Source organism: Aegilops tauschii, chromosome 2, assembly GCF_002575655.3.
Source record: "Aegilops tauschii subsp. strangulata cultivar AL8/78 chromosome 2, Aet v6.0, whole genome shotgun sequence".
NCBI lineage: Eukaryota > Viridiplantae > Streptophyta > Magnoliopsida > Poales > Poaceae > Aegilops > Aegilops tauschii.
The window spans coordinates 14,939,215-14,964,201 of NC_053036.3; the positions used below are offsets into that span (position 1 = coordinate 14,939,215).

The window sequence follows — 24,987 nt, forward strand, 5'->3', positions numbered from 1 at the left end:
CAGACAGACAATTGAAACCCATTCGACCAGGTCAGTTGAACTGACTGCCTAAAAAAAACAAAAGTTGAACTGACTGCCTATACATGTACAGTACAATTTTCTCCAAATAAATAATAATAATAATAATAATATACACTTCCAGAAGGACCAGGTCACCTTTTATTGTAGTACTTGGGAAAGTGCTCCCATGTTTTACACACATGTCATGGACTGGTTGCATTGATCGGTACAAGTATACAAACACAAAAACTAAGCTAGCTGCTTGACAGCATTTCATCATCAGTACTAAGGAAACAAATAGCTACATACTGCTACCCCGACTCCTATAACTCCCATCATCTCGACCGTGCTAGAAGGGATTTGCGCGGCTTGAGATGAAGCAGCCGTCGATCAACCTATCCTTTGTCGTGCCGTGCAACATGCTTCCCTTCCCTCTGACTCGGATTCTGCCGGCCGTTCCGGCGTTCCTTCTCACCGGACAATCTTTCCTGACATATGTGTTTTCCACCTTCAGAAGAGCACGGAACCGCCCACAACAAGCTGTTGAGTAAATAGGCAATTTCTCGATTAAATTAATCCACGAGTAAATCACTAGCATGGCATTGACACATATGATCGCATACTGATATTCAGTCAAAGTAGCACATACTACGCTAATTGCAGAAAGATCTATGTATAACGCTAGCATGGCTAAAACAGAAAACAGTAGGAGCGGGATAAACGAGTTATACCCTCCAGTAGGCCATGCAGAGGCCGCGGCTTTGGTGGCAGCAGCGGCGTCCTCCGTGTTAGTGACTGGCAAAAATAAGCGCGTAGGTGTAAGCTCGGCTCGGCTCAATCCCGCAACCCGCGGCGCGGCGCGGCGCGTCGTGACGAGGCGTGGCGTGGCGAGGCGGGCGGCGGAGGAGGAGTGCGCGAGGGCCTCTTCTCTTCTCAAGCTCCAATAGCATGTAGAAGAGAAACCCTTATAAGGAGGTCCAACTCCTCTTCCACTTCCGGAGTGGGACTAAACTTCCCACTACACCTAGTGCCATATAACCCACATGGGCCCTTAGAGATTTTTCAGAAATTGCTACATGGGCCTAGAGCCCATCTCAAATTTCAGCAATCCCCCACCATATCTCGAGGGCCCATTGTGTCCTCTGTTCCAATTACTGTTTCGATATACCGGTGTTTCAGTGAAGACCTGTTAAGGTTGAGCTTCACCTAGAGCAAGTAGCTACCCTCCTTCACAACTGAACAATGGACTATGCCTTGAATTGTCAGTTTGGCGTAAAGAAGTTTCACCACATGTCTCACTAGTACTGGGCTGCCGAAGGCTGACCCCTCGGGTGGAGCATATAAGTCACACTCCTGGCCTATTCATGAGCTTACTAGAGATCACCCCAATCTCATAGACTGTGACTAGCAGTCGGACTCATATAGGTGTGTTCCTCCAAAGATCACTCTGTAGGATAGCATCTTGCTTATGTAAGCTTCGGAACACATTAAGACAGTAGTCATCCTACCATACAGTATCGAGAGTATTGCATCTCCAACGGAGTGGGTTAGTATATTTACTCTCCTCAGTTCACCACTGGCTTGTTTTCCCAAGTCCTAATTCACGGGATCTCCGATCACATAGGTTGGGTTACTACCATGGCAACTCATGTGGGTCTCATACCCATCTCCCTCGATGCATTATCTATCACAACACGTGATAGCCCTTTCGTAAAGGGATCTGCCAGATTCTTAGCCGTATGGACATAGTCCAACGCTATCACTCCGGAGTTTCTTAATTTTCTGACAGCTTTTAATCTCATTCTTATGTGTTTGGTGGACTTCATGTTGTCCTTTGAACTCTTCACCTTGGTGATGACAGTCTGATTGTCACAGTTCATAAGGATAGCCGGAACCGGTTTATCAACCAATGGCAAGTCCATCAAAAGATCTCGAAGCCATCTCGCTTCAACACCAGATGTGTCTAATGCCGTTAATTCTGCTTCCATTGTCGATCTCGTTAAGATCGTTTGCTTGCAAGACTTCCAGGAAACAGCGCCACCTCCAAGAGTAAACATATACCCAGTTGTGGCCTTCATCTCATCAGCATCAGAGATCCAATTTGCATCACTATACCCTTCAAGTACCGACGGGTCTCCGGTATAGTGAAGTCCATAGTTCATAGTACCTTTCAGATAGCGCATGACTCGTTCAACAGCATGCCAATGTACATCACCCGGTTTGGAAACAAACCGGCTCAGTTTGCTCACAGCAAACGCGATGTCGGGCCTCGTTGTGCTCGCTAGGTACATCAGTGAACCAATGATTTGAGAGTATCTCAACTGATCTATAGCCGTGCCTTTGGACTTTCGAATCAACACGCTAGGATCATATGGTGTTTGAGATGGTGTGCAATCCGAATATCCAAAACGACTCAACACCTTCTCAACATAGTGGGATTGCAGAAGTGTAATCCCACCCTCATTATCTCTCAGTAGCTTGATGTTCAAGATAACATCAGCCACACCAAGGTCTTTCATCTCAAAGTTCTGAGACAAAAACGACTTGACCTCCTCAATGACTTTGAGGTTGGTTCCGAATATCAGTATGTCATCAACATACAAGCACAGTATAACTCCTTCACCCCCACCATGGCGATAGTATACACATTTGTCAGCCTCATTAACAACGAAACCAACAGATGTCAGAGTTGTATTAAACTTATCATGCCATTGCTTAGGTGCTTGCTTCAGGCCATATAAAGATTTCAGCAACCTACACACCTTTCTTTCCTGACCATCTATCACAAAGCCATCTGGCTGTTGCATGTAGATTTCCTCTTTTAGCTCTCCATTCAGAAAAGCCGTCTTAACATCCATCTGGTGGACGAGAAGACCATGCGAGGCTGCCAACGAGAGTAATACTCGAATGGTGGTCAGTCTAGCTACAGGTGAATAAGTGTCGAAGTAATCTTCCTCTTCTTTCTGGTCATAGCCCTTGGCCACAAGCCTAGCCTTGTACTTTTCAATTGTACCATCGGGCCTAAGCTTCTTCTTGAACACCCACTTACATCCTAATGGTTTGCAACCATAGGGACGTTCAGTGATCTCCCATGTCCCGTTAGCCATGATGGAATCCATCTCATTACGGACCGCATCCTTCCAGTAGTCAGCTTCTGAAGAGGCATACGCTTCTGAAATAGAAGTGGGAGTATCATCCACGAGGTACACGAAGAAATCATCACCAAAGGTCTTTGCAGTCCTTTGTCTCTTGCCCCTACCAAGGGTTTGCTCGTCATCCTCCTCAGGATTTTCATCATGTGTTTGTTCATAATATTCCATAGGGATGGCAGGTTCAGGAGTCTCCTCAGATTCCTGTCTAGAAGTGCTTTGCATATCTCTCATAGGAAAAGTATCCTCGAAGAATGTAGCATCCTTAGACTCCATAATTGTACCGACCTTCTGGTCAGGTACCTCAGATTTCACTACTAGAAATCTATAGCCAACGCTGTTCTTAGCGTAGCCCAAATTAACGCAGTCCACAGTCTTGGGTCCAAGCTTACGCTTTTTGGGGATCGGCACATTGACTTTCGCCAGACAGCCCCAAGTGCGCAAGTACGAGAGTGTTGTCCTCCTCTTTGCCCATTTCTCATAGGGAGTGATCTCATTATCCTTTGTCGGAACTTTATTCAGGACATGACATGCCGTCAATATAGCCTCCCCCCACCATGCCTTGGATAAACCCGATGTATCTAACATGGCGTTAACCAAATCAGTTAGAGTACGGTTTTTCCGCTCGGCAACCCCGTTTGACCGGGGTGAATAGGGAGGCGTCCTCTCATGAATAATGCCGTGTTCCGCACAGAAGGAATCAAACTCACTCGAGAAGTACTCTCCACCATGATCTGACCGCACTCGTTTAATTTTCTTTTCAAGTTGATTCTCAACTTCCGCCTTATAGATTTTAAAGTAGTGTAGAGCCTCATCTTTAGTATTTAACAGGTACACATAGCAATATCTAGAGGAATCATCTATCAATGTCATGAAGTATTTCTTTCCACCTTTAGTCAACACACCATTCATCTCACAAAGATCAGAATGTATGAGTTCTAATGGTGCCAAGTGTCTCTCCTCCGCGGCCTTGTGAGGCTTGCGAGGTTGCTTAGCTTGCACACATGAAAGGCACTTAGAGCCTTTGGCTAAAGTAAAACTCGGGATTAAATCCAACTTGGCTAGCCGCGTCATAACACCGAAACTAATGTGACAAAGACGTGAATGCCAAACCTCAGATTCATTAACATTCGAATGAACATGGTTCACGACTTTATTACAAAAATCTGCGAGGGAAAGGCGGAACATCCCTCCGCTCTCATAACCTTTTCCAACAAAGAGTCCATATTTCGTAACAACTAATTTATTAGACTCGAAAACCAACTTAAACCCTTCTCTACATAGAAGGGAGCCACTAACGAGGTTCTTCTTGATGGCGGGGACATGCTGCACGTTCTTCAGCTGCACGATCCTTCCCGAAGTAAACTTCAGATCGACCGTGCCAACACCATGAACAGAAGCACTCGCGCCATTCCCCATCAATACGGACCCGTGGCCTGTGACCTGGTAAGAAGTGAACAATGACATGTCAGCACACACATGTACACCTGCACCTGTGTCCACCCACCAATCGGTGGGCAGAAACACTGAAAAAACAGTAAATAAATTACCGTACCCAGGTGCACCATTCTCATTGTTGTCCACAATCATGTTGACGGACTTGGAGTCCTGTCCTGACTTCTTGTACTTGTTTGGGCACTTGTTGGCCCAATGTTCAACCGAACCACAAGTGAAGCAGCCCTCGTCCTTCTTGTTCTTCTTGAAGGTCTTCTTACCCTTCTTCTTAAAGTCGGTATTGTGTTGGACACCGTTCTTTCCCTTGGGCTTGTGGGAGTTGAAGTTCTTCTGGTTCACCATGTTGGCGACAGAAGTCCCTTCGGCCCCTTTTCCGTGCGAGTCCTTTGCCCTTGAATTCTGCTCAACACTCAGATGGCCAATGACATCCTTCACAGAGAATTCACGCCTCTGATGTTTCAGAGTGGTGGCAAAGTTCCTCCAGGAATTAGGGAGCTTAGCGATTATGCAGCCCGCGACAAACTTGCCCGGTAACTCGCACTTAAGAAGTTCAAGCTCCTTAACAATGCATATTATCTCATGAGCCTGCTCCAATATAGGACGGTTTTCAACCATCTTGTAATCATGGAACTGCTCTATAATATACATCTCGCTTCCGGCATCGGCTGCCCCGAACTTAGATTCGAGCGCCTCCCACAAGTCCTTGGCAACATGCACATGTAAATATGCGTCGACCAGTTTATCTCCGATCACGCTAAGAACTGCTCCGAGAAACACAACGGTAGCCTCCTTGAACGCCTTCTCCTGTTCAGGAGCAATCGTTCCCGTGGAGACACCGGTGACCCAGAACACGTTCATAGCCGTGAGCCATAACGTGGTCTTAGTCTGCCAACGCTTAAAGTATGTACCGGTAAACTTATCCAGTTTCAGTGGAGCGGCAAAGCCACTTGCCGAAAAATTCCTACACATAATAGGTTTTTGGATTGTAGAGTAAATAGGCAATTTCTCGATTAAATTAATCCACGAGTAAATCACTAGCATGGCATTGACACATATGATCGCATACTGATATTCAGTCAAAGTAGCACATACTACGCTAATTGCAGAAAGATCCATGTATAACGCTAGCATGGCTAAAACAGAAAACAGTAGGAGCGGCATAAACGAGTTATACCCTCCAGTAGGCCATGCAGAGGCCGCGGCTTTGGTGGCAGCAGCGGCGTCCTCGGCGGCCTTCTTGTCAGCTTCAGCTTTCTCGGCGGCGGCACGTTCGGCGTCGGTGGACATGGTGATGATGAAGGCGACGCGGACGTAGAGGAAGTAGACGATCGGAAGTGAGCAGTCGCGTAATCGCTGCCCAAAAACCTATTCGCCCCTCACCCCGTACAGGAACCAGAAGGGCGTGGTTTCGGAGACCTGCTCTCCCGTCGACCGTGTACGCGGCGGAGGGGATGGAGTCACCGGCGGCAGCAGCAAGGGAACGACGGTGGGCGTGCGCGTGGAGCAGATGTGATCTGTTCGTGGCGGCTAGGGTTAGGAGACACCGCACACTTATAGGCGCAGCCGCGTGGAGAGACGTGGGCTCGACCCACGTCCGAGTCCGTGACAGCCCACGATCCGACGTCTCAGATCGTGGCCCAGCTGTCAGAAAACTCTCCGTTAGTGACTGGCAAAAATAAGCGCGTAGGTGTAAGCTCGGCTCGGCTCAATCCCGCAACCCGCGGCGCGGCGCGGCGCGGCGCGTCGTGACGAGGCGTGGCGTGGCGAGGCGGGCGGCGGAGGAGGAGTGCGCGAGGGCCTCTTCTCTTCTCAAGCTCCAATAGCATGTAGAAGAGAAACCCTTATAAGGAGGTCCAACTCCTCTTCCACTTCCGGAGTGGGACTAAACTTCCCACTACACCTAGTGCCATATAACCCACATGGGCCCTTAGAGATTTTTCAGAAATTGCTACATGGGCCTAGAGCCCATCTCAAATTTCAGCAATCCCCCACCAGATCTCGAGGGCCCATTGTGTCCTCTGTTCCAATTACTGTTTCGATATACCGGTGTTTCAGTGAAGACCTGTTAAGGTTGAGCTTCACCTAGAGCAAGTAGCTACACTCCTTCACAACTGAACAATGGACTATGCCTTGAATTGTCAGTTTGGCGTAAAGAAGTTTCACCACATGTCTCACTAGTACTGGGCTGCCGAAGGCTGACCCCTCGGGTGGAGCATATAAGTCACACTCCTGGCCTATTCATGAGCTTACTAGAGATCACCCCAATCTCATAGACTGTGACTAGCAGTCGGACTCATATAGGTGTGTTCCTCCAAAGATCACTCTGTAGGATAGCATCTTGCTTATGTAAGCTTCGGAACACATTAAGACAGTAGTCATCCTACCATACAGTATCGAGAGTATTGCATCTCCAACGGAGTGGGTTAGTATATTTACTCTCCTCAGTTCACCACTGGCTTGTTTTCCCAAGTCCTAATTCACGGGATCTCCGATCACATAGGTTGGGTTACTACCATGGCAACTCATGTGGGTCTCATACCCATCTCCCTCGATGCATTATCTATCACAACACGTGATAGCCCTTTCGTAAAGGGATCTGCCAGATTCTTAGCCGTATGGACATAGTCCAACGCTATCACTCCGGAGTTTCTTAATTTTCTGACAGCTTTTAATCTCATTCTTATGTGTTTGGTGGACTTCATGTTGTCCTTTGAACTCTTCACCTTGGTGATGACAGTCTGATTGTCACAGTTCATAAGGATAGCCGGAACCGGTTTATCAACCAATGGCAAGTCCATCAAAAGATCTCGAAGCCATCTCGCTTCAACACCAGATGTGTCTAATGCCGTTAATTCTGCTTCCATTGTCGATCTCGTTAAGATCGTTTGCTTGCAAGACTTCCAGGAAACAGCGCCACCTCCAAGAGTAAACATATACCCAGTTGTGGCCTTCATCTCATCAGCATCAGAGATCCAATTTGCATCACTATACCCTTCAAGTACCGACGGGTCTCCGGTATAGTGAAGTCCATAGTTCATAGTACCTTTCAGATAGCGCATGACTCGTTCAACAGCATGCCAATGTACATCACCCGGTTTGGAAACAAACCGGCTCAGTTTGCTCACAGCAAACGCGATGTCGGGCCTCGTTGTGCTCGCTAGGTACATCAGTGAACCAATGATTTGAGAGTATCTCAACTGATCTATAGCCGTGCCTTTGGACTTTCGAATCAACACGCTAGGATCATATGGTGTTTGAGATGGTGTGCAATCCGAATATCCAAAACGACTCAACACCTTCTCAACATAGTGGGATTGCAGAAGTGTAATCCCACCCTCATTATCTCTCAGTAGCTTGATGTTCAAGATAACATCAGCCACACCAAGGTCTTTCATCTCAAAGTTCTGAGACAAAAACGACTTGACCTCCTCAATGACTTTGAGGTTGGTTCCGAATATCAGTATGTCATCAACATACAAGCACAGTATAACTCCTTCACCCCCACCATGGCGATAGTATACACATTTGTCAGCCTCATTAACAACGAAACCAACAGATGTCAGAGTTGTATTAAACTTATCATGCCATTGCTTAGGTGCTTGCTTCAGGCCATATAAAGATTTCAGCAACCTACACACCTTTCTTTCCTGACCATCTATCACAAAGCCATCTGGCTGTTGCATGTAGATTTCCTCTTTTAGCTCTCCATTCAGAAAAGCCGTCTTAACATCCATCTGGTGGACGAGAAGACCATGCGAGGCTGCCAACGAGAGTAATACTCGAATGGTGGTCAGTCTAGCTACAGGTGAATAAGTGTCGAAGTAATCTTCCTCTTCTTTCTGGTCATAGCCCTTGGCCACAAGCCTAGCCTTGTACTTTTCAATTGTACCATCGGGCCTAAGCTTCTTCTTGAACACCCACTTACATCCTAATGGTTTGCAACCATAGGGACGTTCAGTGATCTCCCATGTCCCGTTAGCCATGATGGAATCCATCTCATTACGGACCGCATCCTTCCAGTAGTCAGCTTCTGAAGAGGCATACGCTTCTGAAATAGAAGTGGGAGTATCATCCACGAGGTACACGAAGAAATCATCACCAAAGGTCTTTGCAGTCCTTTGTCTCTTGCCCCTACCAAGGGTTTGCTCGTCATCCTCCTCAGGATTTTCATCATGTGTTTGTTCATAATATTCCATAGGGATGGCAGGTTCAGGAGTCTCCTCAGATTCCTGTCTAGAAGTGCTTTGCATATCTCTCATAGGAAAAGTATCCTCGAAGAATGTAGCATCCTTAGACTCCATAATTGTACCGACCTTCTGGTCAGGTACCTCAGATTTCACTACTAGAAATCTATAGCCAACGCTGTTCTTAGCGTAGCCCAAATTAACGCAGTCCACAGTCTTGGGTCCAAGCTTACGCTTTTTGGGGATCGGCACATTGACTTTCGCCAGACAGCCCCAAGTGCGCAAGTACGAGAGTGTTGTCCTCCTCTTTGCCCATTTCTCATAGGGAGTGATCTCATTATCCTTTGTCGGAACTTTATTCAGGACATGACATGCCGTCAATATAGCCTCCCCCCACCATGCCTTGGATAAACCCGATGTATCTAACATGGCGTTAACCAAATCAGTTAGAGTACGGTTTTTCCGCTCGGCAACCCCGTTTGACCGGGGTGAATAGGGAGGCGTCCTCTCATGAATAATGCCGTGTTCCGCACAGAAGGAATCAAACTCACTCGAGAAGTACTCTCCACCATGATCTGACCGCACTCGTTTAATTTTCTTTTCAAGTTGATTCTCAACTTCCGCCTTATAGATTTTAAAGTAGTGTAGAGCCTCATCTTTAGTATTTAACAGGTACACATAGCAATATCTAGAGGAATCATCTATCAATGTCATGAAGTATTTCTTTCCACCTTTAGTCAACACACCATTCATCTCACAAAGATCAGAATGTATGAGTTCTAATGGTGCCAAGTGTCTCTCCTCCGCGGCCTTGTGAGGCTTGCGAGGTTGCTTAGCTTGCACACATGAAAGGCACTTAGAGCCTTTGGCTAAAGTAAAACTCGGGATTAAATCCAACTTGGCTAGCCGCGTCATAACACCGAAACTAATGTGACAAAGACGTGAATGCCAAACCTCAGATTCATTAACATTCGAATGAACATGGTTCACGACTTTATTACAAAAATCTGCGAGGGAAAGGCGGAACATCCCTCCGCTCTCATAACCTTTTCCAACAAAGAGTCCATATTTCGTAACAACTAATTTATTAGACTCGAAAACCAACTTAAACCCTTCTCTACATAGAAGGGAGCCACTAACGAGGTTCTTCTTGATGGCGGGGACATGCTGCACGTTCTTCAGCTGCACGATCCTTCCCGAAGTAAACTTCAGATCGACCGTGCCAACACCATGAACAGAAGCACTCGCGCCATTCCCCATCAATACGGACCCGTGGCCTGTGACCTGGTAAGAAGTGAACAATGACATGTCAGCACACACATGTACACCTGCACCTGTGTCCACCCACCAATCGGTGGGCAGAAACACTGAAAAAACAGTAAATAAATTACCGTACCCAGGTGCACCATTCTCATTGTTGTCCACAATCATGTTGACGGACTTGGAGTCCTGTCCTGACTTCTTGTACTTGTTTGGGCACTTGTTGGCCCAATGTTCAACTGAACCACAAGTGAAGCAGCCCTCGTCCTTCTTGTTCTTCTTGAAGGTCTTCTTACCCTTCTTCTTAAAGTCGGTATTGTGTTGGACACCGTTCTTTCCCTTGGGCTTGTGGGAGTTGAAGTTCTTCTGGTTCACCATGTTGGCGACAGAAGTCCCTTCGGCCCCTTTTCCGTGCGAGTCCTTTGCCCTTGAATTCTGCTCAACACTCAGATGGCCAATGACATCCTCCACAGAGAATTCACGCCTCTGATGTTTCAGAGTGGTGGCAAAGTTCCTCCAGGAATTAGGGAGCTTAGCGATTATGCAGCCCGCGACAAACTTGCCCGGTAACTCGCACTTAAGAAGTTCAAGCTCCTTAACAATGCATATTATCTCATGAGCCTGCTCCAATATAGGACGGTTTTCAACCATCTTGTAATCATGGAACTGCTCTATAATATACATCTCGCTTCCGGCATCGGCTGCCCCGAACTTAGATTCGAGCGCCTCCCACAAGTCCTTGGCAACATGCACATGTAAATATGCGTCGACCAATTTATCTCCGATCACGCTAAGAACTGCTCCGAGAAACACAACGGTAGCCTCCTTGAACGCCTTCTCCTGTTCAGGAGCAATCGTTCCCGTGGAGACACCGGTGACCCAGAACACGTTCATAGCCGTGAGCCATAACGTGGTCTTAGTCTGCCAACGCTTAAAGTATGTACCGGTAAACTTATCCGGTTTCAGTGGAGCGGCAAAGCCACTTGCCGAAAAATTCCTACACATAATAGGTTTTTGGATTGTAGAGTAAATAGGCAATTTCTCGATTAAATTAATCCACGAGTAAATCACTAGCATGGCATTGACACATATGATCACATACTGATATTCAGTCAAAGTAGCACATACTACGCTAATTGCAGAAAGATCCATGTATAACGCTAGCATGGCTAAAACAGAAAACAGTAGGAGCGGCATAAACGAGTTATACCCTCCAGTAGGCCATGCAGAGGCCGCGGCTTTGGTGGCAGCAGCGGCGTCCTCGGCGGCCTTCTTGTCAGCTTCAGCTTTCTCGGCGGCGGCACGTTCGGCGTCGGTGGACATGGTGATGATGAAGGCGACGCGGACGTAGAGGAAGTAGACGATCGGAAGTGAGCAGTCGCGTAATCGCTGCCCAAAAACCTATTCGCCCCTCACCCCGTACAGGAACCAGAAGGGCGTGGCTTCGGAGACCTGCTCTCCCGTCGACCGTGTACGCGGCGGAGGGGATGGAGTCACCGGCGGCAGCAGCAAGGGAACGACGGTGGGCGTGCGCGTGGAGCAGATGTGATCTGTTCGTGGCGGCTAGGGTTAGGAGACACCGCACACTTATAGGCGCAGCCGCGTGGAGAGACGTGGGCTCGACCCACGTCCGAGTCCGTGACAGCCCACGATCCGACGTCTCAGATCGTGGCCCAGCTGTCAGAAAACTCTCCGTTAGTGACTGGCAAAAATAAGCGCGTAGGTGTAAGCTCGGCTCGGCTCAATCCCGCAACCCGCTGCGCGGCGCGGCGCGGCGCGTCGTGACGAGGCGTGGCGTGGCGAGGCGGGCGGCGGAGGAGGAGTGCGCGAGGGCCTCTTCTCTTCTCAAGCTCCAATAGCATGTAGAAGAGAAACCCTTATAAGGAGGTCCAACTCCTCTTCCACTTCCGGAGTGGGACTAAACTTCCCACTACACCTAGTGCCATATAACCCACATGGGCCCTTAGAGATTTTTCAGAAATTGCTACATGGGCCTAGAGCCCATCTCAAATTTCAGCAATCCCCCACCAGATCTCGAGGGCCCATTGTGTCCTCTGTTCCAATTAATGTTTCGATATACCGGTGTTTCAGTGAAGACCTGTTAAGGTTGAGCTTCACCTAGAGCAAGTAGCTACACTCCTTCACAACTGAACAATGGACTATGCCTTGAATTGTCAGTTTGGCGTAAAGAAGTTTCACCACATGTCTCACTAGTACTGGGCTGCCGAAGGCTGACCCCTCGGGTGGAGCATATAAGTCACACTCCTGGCCTATTCATGAGCTTACTAGAGATCACCCCAATCTCATAGACTGTGACTAGCAGTCGGACTCATATAGGTGTGTTCCTCCAAAGATCACTCTGTAGGATAGCATCTTGCTTATGTAAGCTTCGGAACACATTAAGACAGTAGTCATCCTACCATACAGTATCGAGAGTATTGCATCTCCAACGGAGTGGGTTAGTATATTTACTCTCCTCAGTTCACCACTGGCTTGTTTTCCCAAGTCCTAATTCACGGGATCTCCGATCACATAGGTTGGGTTACTACCATGGCAACTCATGTGGGTCTCATACCCATCTCCCTCGATGCATTATCTATCACAACACGTGATAGCCCTTTCGTAAAGGGATCTGCCAGATTCTTAGCCGTATGGACATAGTCCAACGCTATCACTCCGGAGTTTCTTAATTTTCTGACAGCTTTTAATCTCATTCTTATGTGTTTGGTGGACTTCATGTTGTCCTTTGAACTCTTCACCTTGGTGATGACAGTCTGATTGTCACAGTTCATAAGGATAGCCGGAACCGGTTTATCAACCAATGGCAAGTCCATCAAAAGATCTCGAAGCCATCTCGCTTCAACACCAGATGTGTCTAATGCCGTTAATTCTGCTTCCATTGTCGATCTCGTTAAGATCGTTTGCTTGCAAGACTTCCAGGAAACAGCGCCACCTCCAAGAGTAAACATATACCCAGTTGTGGCCTTCATCTCATCAGCATCAGAGATCCAATTTGCATCACTATACCCTTCAAGTACCGACGGGTCTCCGGTATAGTGAAGTCCATAGTTCATAGTACCTTTCAGATAGCGCATGACTCGTTCAACAGCATGCCAATGTACATCACCCGGTTTGGAAACAAACCGGCTCAGTTTGCTCACAGCAAACGCGATGTCGGGCCTCGTTGCGCTCGCTAGGTACATCAGTGAACCAATGATTTGAGAGTATCTCAACTGATCTATAGCCGTGCCTTTGGACTTTCGAATCAACACGCTAGGATCATATGGTGTTTGAGATGGTGTGCAATCCGAATATCCAAAACGACTCAACACCTTCTCAACATAGTGGGATTGCAGAAGTGTAATCCCACCCTCATTATCTCTCAGTAGCTTGATGTTCAAGATAACATCAGCCACACCAAGGTCTTTCATCTCAAAGTTCTGAGACAAAAACGACTTGACCTCCTCAATGACTTTGAGGTTGGTTCCGAATATCAGTATGTCATCAACATACAAGCACAGTATAACTCCTTCACCCCCACCATGGCGATAGTATACACATTTGTCAGCCTCATTAACAACGAAACCAACAGATGTCAGAGTTGTATTAAACTTATCATGCCATTGCTTAGGTGCTTGCTTCAGGCCATATAAAGATTTCAGCAACCTACACACCTTTCTTTCCTGACCATCTATCACAAAGCCATCTGGCTGTTGTATGTAGATTTCCTCTTTTAGCTCTCCATTCAGAAAAGCCGTCTTAACATCCATCTGGTGGACGAGAAGACCATGCGAGGCTGCCAACGAGAGTAATACTCGAATGGTGGTCAGTCTAGCTACAGGTGAATAAGTGTCGAAGTAATCTTCCTCTTCTTTCTGGTCATAGCCCTTGGCCACAAGCCTAGCCTTGTACTTTTCAATTGTACCATCGGGCCTAAGCTTCTTCTTGAACACCCACTTACATCCTAATGGTTTGCAACCATAGGGACGTTCAGTGATCTCCCATGTCCCGTTAGCCATGATGGAATCCATCTCATTACGGACCGCATCCTTCCAGTAGTCAGCTTCTGAAGAGGCATACGCTTCTGAAATAGAAGTGGGAGTATCATCCACGAGGTACACGAAGAAATCATCACCAAAGGTCTTTGCAGTCCTTTGTCTCTTGCCCCTACCAAGGGTTTGCTCGTCATCCTCCTCAGGATTTTCATCATGTGTTTGTTCATAATATTCCATAGGGATGGCAGGTTCAGGAGTCTCCTCAGATTCCTGTCTAGAAGTGCTTTGCATATCTCTCATAGGAAAAGTATCCTCGAAGAATGTAGCATCCTTAGACTCCATAATTGTACCGACCTTCTGGTCAGGTACCTCAGATTTCACTACTAGAAATCTATAGCCAACGCTGTTCTTAGCGTAGCCCAAATTAACGCAGTCCACAGTCTTGGGTCCAAGCTTACGCTTTTTGGGGATCGGCACATTGACTTTCGCCAAACAGCCCCAAGTGCGCAAGTACGAGAGTGTTGTCCTCCTCTTTGCCCATTTCTCATAGGGAGTGATCTCATTATCCTTTGTCGGAACTTTATTCAGGACATGACATGCCGTCAATATAGCCTCCCCCCACCATGCCTTGGATAAACCCGATGTATCTAACATGGCGTTAACCAAATCAGTTAGAGTACGGTTTTTCCGCTCGGCAACCCCGTTTGACTGGGGTGAATAGGGAGGCGTCCTCTCATGAATAATGCCGTGTTCCGCACAGAAGGAATCAAACTCACTCGAGAAGTACTCTCCACCATGATCTGACCGCACTCGTTTAATTTTCTTTTCAAGTTGATTCTCAACTTCCGCCTTATAGATTTTAAAGTAGTGTAGAGCCTCATCTTTAGTATTTAACAGGTACACATAGCAATATCTAGAGGAATCATCTATCAATGTCATGAAGTATTTCTTTCCACCTTTAGTCAACACACCATTCATCTCACAAAGATCAGAATGTATGAGTTCTAATGGTGCCAAGTGTCTCTCCTCCGCGGCCTTGTGAGGCTTGCGAGGTTGCTTAGCTTGCACACATGAAAGGCACTTAGAGCCTTTGGCTAAAGTAAAACTCGGGATTAAATCCAACTTGGCTAGCCGCGTCATAACACCGAAACTAATGTGACAAAGACGTGAATGCCAAACCTCAGATTCATTAACATTCGAATGAACATGGTTCACGACTTTATTACAAAAATCTGCGAGGGAAAGGCGGAACATCCCTCCGCTCTCATAACCTTTTCCAACAAAGAGTCCATATTTCGTAACAACTAATTTATTAGACTCGAAAACCAACTTAAACCCTTCTCTACATAGAAGGGAGCCACTAACGAGGTTCTTCTTGATGGCGGGGACATGCTGCACGTTCTTCAGCTGCACGATCCTTCCCGAAGTAAACTTCAGATCGACCGTGCCAACACCATGAACAGAAGCACTCGCGCCATTCCCCATCAATACGGACCCGTGGCCTGTGACCTGGTAAGAAGTGAACAATGACATGTCAGCACACACATGTACACCTGCACCTGTGTCCACCCACCAATCGGTGGGCAGAAACACTGAAAAAACAGTAAATAAATTACCGTACCCAGGTGCACCATTCTCATTGTTGTCCACAATCATGTTGACGGACTTGGAGTCCTGTCCTGACTTCTTGTACTTGTTTGGGCACTTGTTGGCCCAATGTTCAACCGAACCACAAGTGAAGCAGCCCTCGTCCTTCTTGTTCTTCTTGAAGGTCTTCTTACCCTTCTTCTTAAAGTCGGTATTGTGTTGGACACCGTTCTTTCCCTTGGGCTTGTGGGAGTTGAAGTTCTTCTGGTTCACCATGTTGGCGACAGAAGTCCCTTCGGCCCCTTTTCCGTGCGAGTCCTTTGCCCTTGAATTCTGCTCAACACTCAGATGGCCAATGACATCCTCCACAGAGAATTCACGCCTCTGATGTTTCAGAGTGGTGGCAAAGTTCCTCCAGGAATTAGGGAGCTTAGCGATTATGCAGCCCGCGACAAACTTGCCCGGTAACTCGCACTTAAGAAGTTCAAGCTCCTTAACAATGCATATTATCTCATGAGCCTGCTCCAATATAGGACGGTTTTCAACCATCTTGTAATCATGGAACTGCTCTATAATATACATCTCGCTTCCGGCATCGGCTGCCCCGAACTTAGATTCGAGCGCCTCCCACAAGTCCTTGGCAACATGCACATGTAAATATGCGTCGACCAATTTATCTCCGATCACGCTAAGAACTGCTCCGAGAAACACAACGGTAGCCTCCTTGAACGCCTTCTCCTGTTCAGGAGCAATCGTTCCCGTGGAGACACCGGTGACCCAGAACACGTTCATAGCCGTGAGCCATAACGTGGTCTTAGTCTGCCAACGCTTAAAGTATGTACCGGTAAACTTATCCGGTTTCAGTGGAGCGGCAAAGCCACTTGCCGAAAAATTCCTACACATAATAGGTTTTTGGATTGTAGAGTAAATAGGCAATTTCTCGATTAAATTAATCCACGAGTAAATCACTAGCATGGCATTGACACATATGATCGCATACTGATATTCAGTCAAAGTAGCACATACTACGCTAATTGCAGAAAGATCCATGTATAACGCTAGCATGGCTAAAACAGAAAACAGTAGGAGCGGGATAAACGAGTTATACCCTCCAGTAGGCCATGCAGAGGCCGCGGCTTTGGTGGCAGCAGCGGCGTCCTCGGCGGCCTTCTTGTCAGCTTCAGCTTTCTCGGCGGCGGCACGTTCGGCGTCGGTGGACATGGTGATGATGAAGGCGACGCGGACGTAGAGGAAGTAGACGATCGGAAGTGAGCAGTCGCGTAATCGCTGCCCAAAAACCTATTCGCCCCTCACCCCGTACAGGAACCAGAAGGGCGTGGTTTCGGAGACCTGCTCTCCCCCGTCCGCCGTGTACGCGGCGGACGGGATGGAGTCACCGGCGGCAGCAGCAGCAAGGGAACGACGATGGGCGTGCGCGTGGAGCAGATGTGATCTGTTCGTGGAGGCTAGGAGACACCGCACACTTATAGGCGCAGCCGCGTGGAGAGACGTGGGCTCGACCCACGTCCGAGTCCGTGACAGCCCACGATCCGACGTCTCAGATCGTGGCCCAGCTGTCAGAAAACTCTCCGTTAGTGACTGGCAAAAATAAGCGCGTAGGTGTAAGCTCGGCTCGATCCCGCAACCCGCGGCGCGGCGCGTCGTGACGAGGCCGGCGGCGGAGGAGGAGTGCGCGAGGGCCTCTTCTCTTCTCAAGCTCCAATAGCATGTAGAAGAGAAACCCTTATAAGGAGGTCCAACTCCTCTTCCACTTTCGGGGTGGGACTAAACTTCCCACTACACCTAGTGCCATATAACCCACATGGGCCCTTAGAGATTTTTCAGAAATTGCTACATGGGCCTAGAGCCCATCTCAAATTTCAGCACAAGCCACCTGCAAATAAACAGCTTGAGAGTTGAGTACATAGTCATATTCAAAGTTTCAAACGCTCCAGTCCAAGGATGGCTACTTCAGTTTCTTTGCTCAAACATTGATGGGCTGACACAAGCAACTGAGACAAAGCAAAACGCACTGACACGGCATGCATGATTGATTGGCAGGAGATTCGCCCGGACCAGCCCAGCCCGTAGAGAAACACAGACCCGTCTTGCTTGCCTTCGTCCGAGGAATCACCTGCAGGGATCGCTTCCTACTCGAATTCGGCCGCGACAAGAGAGAGCAGCGATGCTCGCTGTCTTGATCATCACGGCCGTGCTCGAGACACGGGAGCCACATGAGACTCCACGCGGCTCGAGGGGAAGCAAACGTGTGCCCATCCATCCTCTGCGTGCTGCCGGGCATGCTTCTTTCAGCTCAGATTCTGCTCTTCATTTTTGCAAAATATTCCAAAAAGATCACAAAACCGCGACAAATCACCTGCAAAGAAACAAAGCAAAAGCTTAGGTACATAAGCTGGGAAATCTTCAGGGTGACAACATACACAAGTGTCCCCCCTCAAGTTGTTAGAGACCAGGGTCCTTCTAAATTCTACTACCTCTGTTTCTAAACTGCCAAAACGTCTTGCAGTTAGAAACAGAGGGTGCCTAATGTGAATGTTAATAGCCCCTTGATATAATGGATCATGCTCAAAACTCCATAGTTAACTTTAGTAGAAACAACTACTAATGCTCCCAACATACATCACCAACCAACATCTCTTTAATCTGATGCTTAACTAACCCCAACTTTAGTAAAACAGCTACTCCCAACCAACATCTCTTCAATCTATTGCTTAACTAACCCCCAACGTTTCTTAAAAAAAGCAACAGAAAAATCATCCAGCCCTGGTGTTAAACTGGTTTTCAAACTCCTTATAACATGTCAATCTCATATAATGAACGAGGTTGGAGCAGTAAATCCTAAATAGTTGAATAGGAGATCCCCACTAATCTATTTCTCTCAACATGCAAACATGCATGTGAAAAGATTTTCCATTCTTCTATGCTACTTGTGTCCAATAAATATTTTACAAAACTATACAATAATCAAATACAATAAATCATTTGTATTTTCAGTTTTGATACTGATATTATTAAGCCAAATACTCATGTTACAATCAAACATCATTGAAACATATTGCAACCAGTATCCGCATCAATGTGCGGGGTATCATCCAGTTATTATCAATGTGAGACACAATTTGCACAGGCAGCCAGGCTCCTCTTTTTTCTTAGTTTAAGCACTCATTTCCTGTGATATCTTCACCTTCCGTGCAACAATGAATGAGTTGAACACCTCATCGCCTGCAGGGTGGTGCACGGCCAGCACTTGGAACCCGCCACGCCCGATATCGTCCAGCTCCACTACAGGATACAGGAACGCTCGCGCCCCGTGGGCGCTTCGCGCGACGAGCACCGCCCCATCTGCCATGTGCTTCCCCAAGTGCGCGATGGCGTCGGCCTTCTCCTCGGACGTCATTCCCACGAGCGCCGCCAGGAAGACCACATCATACGCGCCGAGCTCAGCCGTGAGGTCCGCGACTTCGGCCGTGTGGAACGCCATGCGCGCGCGCACGCCCTCGTCCGCCGCGCCGACCAGCTTCCTCGCCCGGCCATTGGCCACGCTGCACCGGTCGTAGTTGTCGAACCGGGTGTCCGGCAGGTGGTACGTCGCGAGGAAGAGGGAGCTGAACGGCAGCGGTCCCGACCCGATGAACGCCACGTGGGCCGGGGCTGCCACGTGACCGGACAGAAGATCGTGCTCGAGCTTGCTCAGGTTGATGTAGTTGTCAAAGTAAGGGAAGCGGCCGAGGTGGTCGAGCGGGTTGTCCAAGGCGGTGAGCATGTCGGAGTAGTGCGCCTCGAGCAGCCCCTCGGCGGCCGAGCAGAGGCGGATGAGGTCCTGCCGCATCTCCTGTGCCTCCGGGCCGAGCTTGGTCACGTCCACCGGGCTCGACGGGACGCACGCCGCGACCAGCTCAGTGAAGAGCGCGTCGACTTCGGGGGACGGGCTTAGCGACGGGAGCTTGGAGATGGCGGCGTGGAGGCCGGTGATCTTCTCGACCAGAGCAGCCACCTCGCTGTTTTCGGCCTCCATGTCACTTGACTGCCAAGTAGGTATGGCTGGTGTTGTAGTGCTGTTCTGAAAAACAAATGTAGGCTGTAGTGCTATGATGGAGCTGATGCTTGATATAATACGAAGGAAAAAAAAATCAATGGAATTGCAATTGATTGAGCAGTTCGATGAGCTGTGGAGAGTGAGGGGTGGTATGTAGCATGGAAATCGTATGCGTGGCGCGCTTCATGCTTGCACAGACGTGACGGCCTGCTTCGTGCCTCTAATTTCCGACATGCGGCATTGCATCTTGCTGACCAGCTCATGATTTGGTAGCTAGCTTGACGATATACTAAATTTGGAATGAGGGGATAGGTGGGTAAATTTAGTCTCTGGCATGTGCCTACGAGCCAACCTCTGTTGAATATTCACTCGGATCTGAAGAAAAATGGCAGAATAGAGTTGTTCTTTACTAAGATCTACCTAAGTTGAATGTGATTTTCTTTTGTCTAAATCAGTAGATCTAAGCTTAGTCTCTATGTAAATCTCAGTATAGAGACAGTGGACGGTGGGAAACCGACTGAGCTGGCGATGCGGGCACAGAAAAAGCTTCAGTACCACTGGCCTTACCCGTAGCAGCCGGCCGGCCGGCGTCCGCTCCCGCTCCACCGCGAGGCCCCCTTCAGCCTTCCGCGGCCTGACGAGTCTCTCTCCGTCGTGGAGGGGAGGCCGGCGACGTTCCCGGGCCCCCGAAGCGGAGGAGGGCACCGGCTGCGTCCCGGCGGGAACGGGATGACGCTGCCGTCTGCAGCGGGGCAGCGATGGCGAGGATGACGGTGCAGGGAGGCGGCCGGAGCTCCCTCGCGCTGCAGGTGGTGGCCGGAGTTCAGATCGGGAAGGCTTCTTTGGCTGGAGACTGGAGAGAGGAATCGGGGAGAGGAGAAACCGAGCTTGACGACAGGCGCATCGTGTATGTTTTTTCTTTTGATTGAGGGAATATTATTATTCCGGGAGTTGGGCTGGATTATTCTAGAAAGGAGTTGGGCTGGATGGGCTACGCTATGGTTTGCCACAGCCAGCAGCAGCCCGCACAATTCTCAAAATTCTCAACAAAAATAAAGCAGCCGGCACAATTTTGCCAATATGCATGCTATGAGTCTGTGTAAGTGGCATAGAGGAGTGAATTGCATAAAACCACGATTTTGGGGGCTAGGTTTGCGAAAAACACTAGGATACAGTTTCTCTGCAGAAAACACCACATTTTGCGTAATGGTTTTGCAAAAACCACTGATCGGCGGATTTGGCTGCGATAAGTGAGTTTATTGACAGGTGGGGCCTTTTTTTGCCTACATGGCGTAACTTTTTTGCCAGATGGGTTTTAATCTAAAATTACAAACTAGACCCTAGAATTTTACATAGACACACCTAAATCAAAAATGAAAAATGCAATTAGCCCCCTCTTCTCGTTCTGCAGCAGATCGGCGGCGCGTTGTCCGACTTGTCGTCGGCGGAACCGCGCCGGCGACGCCATCGCCCCGAACAGGCGGTCCTTCTCGCAGCAGCTCGACGAGGTCAGCGAGAGGCTCCTGCTCGGCCTCCGCGAGGCGGTGGCAGCACCCGACGGTGGCAGCGCCGTGGACAACGACGAGTCCCCGGGGGTCGGCGAGGCGGCTTCTCTGCGGCCATGGAAGGCGCGCACCCGACGACGACGCCGCGCCTTGATGTCGTCCCCCGCGCCCGTCGCGAGCCCTTCGCCCCAGGCGTCGGAGCGCAAGCGGAGGCTGGTCCGTGCCGACGCGCTCGACGGGGCATGGTTCTCCGCGACGCTCTTTGCCGAGGAGATCGAGGAGGACGTGTACGCCCGCGCCATGCAGAAGCAGCTTGATGTGGACTCGATGTCCCCGGCGCCCGGGGGGGGGGGGGGGCACGGGCTTATGCATCTCACGGCATGGACGGTGGTGCCCGGCGAGGTAGGCATGCGAGGTCAACGGCGAGCGCCGAGATCGCTGGATCCGGCCCGAATACAGGACGAGGTCAAAATCCCCTCTGCCTCGTCCGGGGTCGGGATGGGGGCGGAGAGAAATTTGGGGGACTTTTTCGCATTAAACCTAAACTGTTATGCCACTTAAGTAGAAAACGGACCCCATCTGCCATAAGCGCACTTAAACGAGCCAATTGTGCCCATAAGTGGTTTTTGCAAAACCATTACGCAAGATGTGGTGTTTTCTACATAGAAACTGTATCCTAATGTTTTTCGCAAACATAGCCCCTAAAGTCGTGGTTTTATGCAATTTACTCGGCATGGAGAGGCCGCACGCGTACCTCAGAAGAGAGATTAATTTAGTCGGCGGTGGAAAAAGCAGAACAAGGATTATCACTCATCACTTAAACTCAATCTAACGGTTACAATCGGTCGATTGGGGTCTCTGTAATTCACAATCACACACCGAGAACCATCAAAGCCCCAAGAATGATTGAAGAATATTGTTTTCTAGTAACAGGATAATCTTGTTGTCCTGTCTTTGTAGCTACACCAACCCCGTCCGCGTCTTCGTCAAGCATTAACTAATTTATCAACCAAACGTGGCAGATGGATCAATTTGTTGTCCATTTCAACAAGTTATGAGGGTGGACATGGTCATGTGCACTGCAGTGCAGTGCAGTGATGAAGAGGATAAGGGACGACGAAAATTCTTCGCAAGAGGCGTGCATGGGCACTCCCCATGTGCAATCATGAAGAGGATGCATGACAGGCGAAGCTTCTTCCGGCCAGCCGCCGCGCTCCAGAATTCAACGGCCAAGACTAGCGCACGCTTAAATTGTTCCATAAAATGGCGGCACTCGGCGCCTCGGGTCATTCATCCAACCATGTCCACGCTGAGAGCGCGGTGTGCGACGGCCGTCCTGGCCGTCGTCCTGGCGGCGGCCGCGGTCACGCCGGCCACGGCCGAGCAGTGCGGCTCGCAAGCCGGCGGCGCCAAGTGCGCCGACTGCCTGTGCTGCAGCCAGTTCGGGTTCTGCGGCACCACCTCCGACTACTGCGGCCCCCGCTGCCAGAGCCAGTGCACTGGCTGCGGTGGCGGCGGCGGCGGGGTGGCCTCCATCGTGTCCAGGGACCTCTTCGAGCGGTTCCTGCTCCATCGCAACGACGCAGCGTGCCTGGCCCGCGGGTTCTACACGTACGACGCCTTCTTGGCCGCCGCCGGCGCGTTCCCGGCCTTCGGCACCACCGGAGACCTGGACACGCGGAAGCGGGAGGTGGCGGCCTTCTTCGGCCAGACCTCTCACGAGACCACCGGCGGGTGGCCCACCGCGCCCGACGGCCCCTTCTCATGGGGCTACTGCTTCAAGCAGGAGCAGGGCTCGCCGCCGAGCTACTGCGACCAGAGCGCCGACTGGCCGTGCGCACCCGGCAAGCAGTACTATGGCCGCGGCCCCATCCAGCTCACCCAGTAAGCACCCACAAACTCTCTTCAGCTCATGTAGTTCTCTCCTAACTCAAAGCTTCTGAGTTTTAACGAAAAATTACCAGCATCTGTGACAGTGCCGTCAGCGTAATTAGATCAATGATAAAGTATATATTTTCACTCACTTGATATGATATTGTTTGGAACTTTGGATTGGTAAAAACATAAAAAGTGTAGTGTCTTTGTTGGCCTGATTGTTTCATGCTGGATTGATTCAGCAACTACAACTACGGACCGGCGGGCCGCGCAATCGGGGTGGACCTGCTGAACAATCCGGACCTGGTGGCCACGGACCAGACAGTGGCGTTCAAGACGGCGATATGGTTCTGGATGACGACGCAGTCCAACAAGCCGTCGTGCCATGACGTGATCACGGGGCTGTGGACACCGACGGCTAGGGATAGCGCGGCCGGACGGGTGCCCGGGTATGGTGTCATCACCAACGTCATCAACGGCGGGATCGAATGCGGCATGGGGCAGAACGACAAGGTGGCGGATCGGATCGGGTTCTACAAGCGCTATTGTGACATCTTCGGCATCGGCTACGGGAACAACCTCGACTGCTACAACCAATTGTCGTTCAACGTTGGGCTCGCGGCACAGTGAGATAGTAAGACTATGGGTCCTCGATCTATGCATGTGTGGATGTGATCACGCATAAATAAATAATCTCGGTGATTACTTTATGACCAAATAAATGGATGACGAGACCTCCCACGTGTGTAATGGTACATTTATGTCGATGAACGGAGAGGAATCACCTTTATTACAAAAAAGTTATAGTAGTTTATGCAGAAACGTCTGCAAAATATATGTCGCCTAATGTCCATACTCGCTTGTCTCAGTGGACAGTTATTTCGTACCTCCTCCGCCCCAAAATAAAATAAGCGTCAACCTTTGGTTGGATAATTAGAGGGACAGTGATATTCCCAGCTTACTAGGGTTTAAGTCCTGGTGCTCACATTATTCGTGGATTTATTTCAGGATTTTCGGTGATGCGCTTTCAGTGGGAGGAGACGTTTCCGTCGACTACGAGGCGCCTACGGTGACTTTGTAAATTTCAAGATGATATGCCGACTCGGTCTCTCGAAGGTGCTCATAGGGGTAAGATGTGCGTGTGTATGTTCATAGGGATGAGCGTATGCGCATATGTATGAGCGCTTGCGTTTGTACTGTGTTAAAAAACACTTATTTGAGACGGCTGAAGTACTCTACTAATTTGCTAATAAATTGACGAGTGTTTAGAGCAGAAATGAATTTACTTGCCCATTTCTTTACTTCAAACTATTTGTTATTTACGCTAGTCAGATTTCAGTTATGTGGTGGAATTATTATATTTGACATGCAGGTTCCAAACTACTTTTTTTAACAGAGAAAGGGGGCAACAGTGCCATATATTTCAACTCATAGACAGAATACAGAGTGAAAGTACATAACCCTGTTGGGGAGAAAGAAGAAGAACTTGAATTACAGGGCATGGCCTATACCCATGGGCTAAGCAAAGATAACCGGAAGAAGATCTAATCAGAAGGATTAGAGCAACTTCAATGCGGTTACCCAAACGGACGTGCAGGTTTTGTCCGCTTTTATCCGTTTGGGTCGGCCAAGCGGGCGTGCGCATCCGCTTTTTGATTTGGGTCGGCCGGTGCGTCCAACGGGTGGCAGACGCATATTTGCACGCGTAAAAAAAAACTTCAGAGACACGTGTCCAGAAAAAATTTCAGTAGAACTGGCTTTACCCGTAGCGTCTGCTCCCGCTCCACCGCCAGCCCTCTCCGACCGGGAGGGGGGGGGGGGCGCCGACGTTCCCGGGCCCCCGCAGTGGAGGAGGACACTGGCTGCGTTGCGGCTGGCCGGTGCGGCAGGATGATGCCGTTGTATGCAACGGGGCAGCGA

At 49.2% G+C, this 24,987-nt stretch overlaps 2 protein-coding genes across 6 annotated transcripts; one reads left to right on the forward strand and one right to left on the reverse strand.

Annotated features, from left to right (window-relative positions):
- Window positions 1-136: 136 nt before the first annotated feature.
- LOC109738215 (nicotianamine synthase-like 5 protein) lies at window positions 137-21,677 on the reverse strand. Of its 4 annotated transcripts, XR_012201608.1 has the most exons (3): window positions 20,255-20,603; window positions 17,664-18,007; window positions 137-540 (listed from the first exon to the last, which is right to left on the reverse strand). XR_012201608.1 is itself a non-coding variant. In XM_020297318.4 (2 exons), the coding sequence occupies exon 2, from the start codon at window positions 19,664-19,666 to the stop codon at window positions 18,806-18,808; it is 861 nt and encodes a 286-aa protein (XP_020152907.1). In that variant the 5' UTR covers window positions 19,667-19,711; window positions 20,255-21,677; the 3' UTR covers window positions 18,621-18,805. The 4 variants fall into 4 exon arrangements, 3 of the variants coding, with proteins under 3 accessions (XP_020152907.1, XP_020152909.1, XP_020152908.1); XM_020297318.4 differs by lacking the exons at window positions 137-540; window positions 17,664-18,007 and adding an exon at window positions 18,621-19,711 and having other exon boundaries at window positions 20,255-21,677; XM_020297320.4 differs by lacking the exons at window positions 137-540; window positions 17,664-18,007 and adding an exon at window positions 18,621-19,706 and having other exon boundaries at window positions 20,255-20,594.
- A 541-nt stretch (window positions 21,678-22,218) lies between these two features.
- LOC109738214 (basic endochitinase A) lies at window positions 22,219-24,344 on the forward strand. 2 transcript variants are annotated; one of them, XM_073507712.1, is made up of 3 exons: window positions 22,244-23,076; window positions 23,310-23,701; window positions 24,076-24,344. In XM_073507712.1, exons 1-2 carry the CDS (start codon window positions 22,247-22,249, stop codon window positions 23,695-23,697), a joined length of 1,218 nt encoding a protein of 405 aa, XP_073363813.1. In that variant the 5' UTR covers window positions 22,244-22,246; the 3' UTR covers window positions 23,698-23,701; window positions 24,076-24,344. The 2 variants fall into 2 exon arrangements, with proteins under 2 accessions (XP_020152904.4, XP_073363813.1); XM_020297315.4 differs by lacking the exon at window positions 24,076-24,344 and having other exon boundaries at window positions 22,219-23,076; window positions 23,310-23,975.
- Window positions 24,345-24,987: the final 643 nt, after the last annotated feature.

What these genes read in the sequence shown, in the direction of transcription:
- LOC109738215 (XM_020297318.4), bottom strand. Translation starts at nt 19,666, where the DNA reads ATGGAGGCCGAAAACAGCGAGGTGGCTGCTCTGGTCGAGAAGATCACC.
- LOC109738214 (XM_020297315.4), top strand. Translation starts at nt 22,247, where the DNA reads ATGAGGGTGGACATGGTCATGTGCACTGCAGTGCAGTGCAGTGATGAA. An exon ending in GGCCCCATCCAGCTCACCCA is followed by an intron (nt 23,077 to 23,309) that starts GTAAGCACCCAC and finishes GGATTGATTCAG; the next exon opens with CAACTACAACTACGGACCGG.